This window comes from Cryptomeria japonica, chromosome 1 (assembly GCF_030272615.1).
Source record: "Cryptomeria japonica chromosome 1, Sugi_1.0, whole genome shotgun sequence".
In the NCBI taxonomy this organism is placed as follows: Eukaryota; Viridiplantae; Streptophyta; class Pinopsida; order Cupressales; family Cupressaceae; genus Cryptomeria; species Cryptomeria japonica.
The window spans coordinates 56,013,951-56,018,365 of record NC_081405.1 but is presented as its reverse complement, the minus strand read 5'-3'; the positions used below and the strand labels follow the sequence as shown (position 1 = coordinate 56,018,365).

The 4,415-nt window shown below is 39.5% G+C and overlaps 1 protein-coding gene across 3 annotated transcripts; it reads right to left on the bottom strand.

Annotated features, from left to right (window-relative positions):
• Positions 1-203: 203 nt before the first annotated feature.
• LOC131049024 (pentatricopeptide repeat-containing protein At3g62470, mitochondrial) lies at positions 204-3,764 on the bottom strand. Of its 3 annotated transcripts, none has more exons than XM_057983022.2 (2): positions 3,566-3,764; positions 204-3,414 (listed from the first exon to the last, which is right to left on the bottom strand). In XM_057983022.2, exon 2 carries the CDS (start codon positions 3,295-3,297, stop codon positions 997-999), a length of 2,301 nt encoding a protein of 766 aa, XP_057839005.2. In that variant the 5' UTR covers positions 3,298-3,414; positions 3,566-3,764; the 3' UTR covers positions 204-996. The 3 variants fall into 3 exon arrangements, with proteins under 3 accessions (XP_057839005.2, XP_057839006.2, XP_057839007.2); XM_057983023.2 differs by having other exon boundaries at positions 204-3,408; XM_057983024.2 differs by having other exon boundaries at positions 204-3,405.
• Between the last annotated feature and the right edge of the window lie 651 nt (positions 3,765-4,415).

Genomic DNA, 4,415 nt, shown 5'->3' with positions numbered 1-4,415 from the left:
AAGCCACTTCTTAACATATTAAACCCAGAAATGGTCTCCAACTGAATCTAATGAGACTGACACTTTAGACAGGATTTCAGATGTTTATTACAGATCTCTTCAAAAGTACAATGCTCACAGGCTCCTCAGGCGAGCAGGACTAACCAGAATTTATGTTAGAAAGCTTCCAAGAATGAATCAACATGTCTACAAAACAGCAAAAGTCTCTGCAGATGCAATTAGAAGTCGCATCTCATCGAGGAGTTACATTCACATTAAACTTCCTGCCACTCTAACATTTATCACTGTTCTTAATCATCAGAGAAAGCATCCCCAAATGGTATTGTCTGGTAATAATATAGCTAGTTATATAAACAAGATTCCAATACTATTCCTGCACATGGCTGTATTTTACCATTGTTACTGTTTCAATACACAGTGAAAATGCACCTCTGATTCTGGATGCACTTCACTTGCTCAACTCAATAAGATGAATATTTGAAACTTCTATGTAACCAGAGTATTAACTTAGAAAGTCAAACAGCTGCAGTTTAGTGGCTAAGCCATCGCTCAACAACGGGACTGACACAGGCCCAATTCTTTCCCCATAACTATAATGTAACGGAACTTTTGACCTAAGGGTTTCATAGCTTCCATCATTAGTCGTACCTAAGGGTTTCATAGCTTCCATCATTAGTCGTTTATTGATAATCAAACCAAATATTGGATTACAAACATGATAGAATTGAGCTAGAATTATTTCAATTATGTATTTGTCCAAAACTCAGTGCCTGTCTTGTGGGGAGGGGGAGGAAATGCTTCCACGATAATGTGTATCAGATATTCAGTACCAAAGTTATATGGCATTGACCTGACTGATAATTTGCTTGCAACACGTCTCCTTTCGTTGGAAAAGGCTAAGTAAACACAGAACTTTGTTTTGGATTGGAAGCAGGCCTCCACTCACAATATCTCAACTGAAACAGCTGCATTGACACACAGCTACACTTGCTGGGTTTACAAACTAGGTTGTTGTCTTGGGAATCGCCCAAACTCACCACTAGACCACAGCCCTACAGGAGTGACATGTCTTATGTTGGCTTTCTTAGTTTTTTGATGTCCTGGGAAGCGCCCAAACTCACTACTAGACCGCAGCCCAACAGGAGCGACATGTCTTATGTTGGCTTTCTTGGTTTTTTGCTGTCTCGGGGAGCACCCAAACTCACCACTAGACAGCAGTCCAGCAGGAGTGACATGTCTTATGTTGGCTTTCTTGGTTTTTTCCTCTTGTGGGAAGCGCCCAAACTCACCACTAGACCGCAGCCCAACAGGAGTGACATGTCTTCTGTTGGCTTTCTTGGTTTTCTTTTCCAGTTTCCGTGAGAGCTTAATAAACACATCTGCAACATCCAACTTTCCCGTTTGTCTCATTTGTTCTGCAAGTTCCTCAAATATATCAGGCCTGCCTGCTCTTGAAAAATCAGCAAGGAATTTATCATAATTGAAACGAGGAGCCCTCATGCCCATCTCAATCATTCTTTCAATGTAGGTGCATGCCTCCTGGGATCTGCCTTCCCTAAAAAGCCCTCCTATAAACACAGTGTACGAATTGACATCAGGACTGCACCCATTCCGAGCCATCTGATTCCATATATCAAAGCCCCTTTCAAATTTCCTTGTCCTAAAATATAATTTCATAAGCATGTTGTAGGTGTGAATGGTGGGTTTGAAGTCACATTGTATCATCTCATCATAGAGTTTACCAGCTTCATCTGGTTTGTAAAGATCCACCATGACTTTGATCAGAGCATTGTAGGTCTGGCAGTCATGAATTCCTCTCTCTTTCATTTCTTGAAGCAATTTATAGGACTGATCCAAATTCTCAGCATTGCCATAGCCCGTGATCAAACAAGTATAAACAGCAGCATCTATTGGGCAGCCATTTTCCTGCATTTCAACAAAGAGTCTCAGGGCTTCCCCCATCTTGTGTAATTTACAAAGGGCACAAATCACAGTAGTGTAGCTCCTAGTATTGGGAGTGGGGCCACTTTTTTTCATTAAGTCAAAGAGCTTCAGAGCCTCATCCTTCCTTCTTCCTGTAAAAAGGCCTTCCAACATGATGTTGTGGGTGACAAGATCTGGTTTATATCCTTCATCCAACATCTCATTCCAAAGTTTACCTGCCTGTAGCAGGTTCTTCACCTTGCACCATCCTGAAAGAAGCACGGTGTAAGTTTTTGCATCTGGAGGAAACTTATCTCTCATTCTTTCAAACAGCATTTGTGCTTCCTTTGCAAGTTTTGCTCGACCCAAAGCATCCAATAGAAAGTTGAAGTTGTTAACGTTGACCCCAAATTTGTACCGTTCCATTGAAAGAAGCATCTGCACAGCTTTTTTCATCTCCCGGCCAGCTGCACAGGATTTGATGGCAATCTCAAAGGTATCTGTTGTTAACATAGAACCTTTCTTGCCCATCTCTTCGAATAGCTCACACATAGTCTCAAACTGTTTCGCCCTTCCCAAGATATTCATCATCATATTATAAGTCAGTGAATTGTGCGAAAAACCAGCCTGCTGCCCTGCCCAATTGAAAAACCTCAAAGCAGGCTTCCTGGCATTGGAAAATCTGCTCAAGACATGAAATACCAATGAGTGGGACAAATTAACTCCGCATTGATCAAGAACTGCTTCCATATTCCGATCCATTGCAAAAAGCTCCTCCACCACTTTACAAACTCTCTCCACTTCTCCAAAATCAACAGGTTGCTCGCTCCAAGACTGTCCATACTCTTTCAGACAATTTCTTTGTTTCTTATGAGTAATTTCACCACCACCATCATCATCTCCATTCCCACTGCAACTCCCATCTGGCTTTGATATTGGCATTCCCTTCATAGAGACAAGACCAGAACAAACAGCCCTAGAAGCATAATTTCTGTGAGGTATCCCAAAATCAGGCCGCAAACTTAAAATTGGCGCTGATTTCTGCCAGAGGTTCTTCCAATTGTGTGTACGGGTGTTCAACCAAGCTTGAACATCGGCAAACCCTAAAGAAGGCTGAGAATGAGGATCACCGGGACCAGACAGGATGAAAATATTTTCAAAACTAATGCTTGACATTTGGGTGGTACAAACTTCTCTTCTTTCTTCACTTCCTCTCCTAGCAAGGCGACATCCTTTACAGCAACAGCTGCTTCTGCTGCTAACATAGTTACAATTGCGGTGAAAATGTACGCATTCTAATCCACAATACGAGGACCTAAGTGTAGCCTTGTTTTGGGCGGAGCAAATTTTAGAAACCCACTTCCATTTGTCCATGCCCTTAACAGAAACTACCCCGGTCTTTTGCTCCTTTAAAACTTTTGGCCTCAACCCTACCAATCTGTGATCTATTCCCTGTCTCCGCTCAGGAAGGCAATGAAAAAACTGCTGAAACTACCCATTCTAAGAATTTTAGGGATCTCCAATTTTTGCATTGTTTATAAACATTTAGAATACGATCACATATAAGCCTACGCAGCAGAAAACTACTGTATTGTGCCCTTACAGAGAAACAATTTTAAAGAGGGTAACTGTATTGCCTTACCTTTACATTGACAAAACGTTAACCGTGTTCTTCAGTTTTCCCTCTACTTGTCCTCGCACAGAAAATTGCTCGTCGAGATAGACAAAGCCTTGTTGAACAACTCTTCCAACACTGTAAAATTTGCATATTTTGCGTTTTTCCCCTGCGTTTCAGACTCATTTTTCTTTTATCATTCTTCTAGGAACTCATCTAACTCTTCAGGTTCACCCAATTATTGTCATAGGTTAATTTTGTAGAGATATTAGTTGTGGATATTATTTTTAAATTTAAAATTCAAATTTGAGGTCTATTTTATCTTTTATCTTTTTCATTTGATCATTATGTATTGATCATATATGTGATTTATATTTGATTTGTGACACTTGAAATTGTACTTAAAGATTATTCTTAGTTAACTTTTTCATCATTCAAAATTTATAAAAGAATCTCATAGTTTGAATTATTTTTCCACAATCCATGATCGCTGATAGTTATTGCTTTTGGTTTTGATTGTGTGTGATTTTTTGTTCAACGTTTCGGATTACACTATATGATCCATCATCAACATTATTGCTTCTTGGGCATTCTTTCATCATGATGATGGATCACAGAGTGTGATTTGACACTTTGATGCAAAAAATCACACACAATCAAAACTAGAAGCAATAACTATCAATCTCATAGTTATTATCATTCAACTATTAAATTAGAGCATATATTACTATATTGTCTACTTGTCTAATCATCTAGAATATCTCTTGCATGCTTGTATATTATTTTCGATCATTTTTAAGGTCACTAACTCGACATCCTTATAGAGTATGACACGGAGGATATATTATCATTGTCACATGCGAAGCGTTGAGCACAT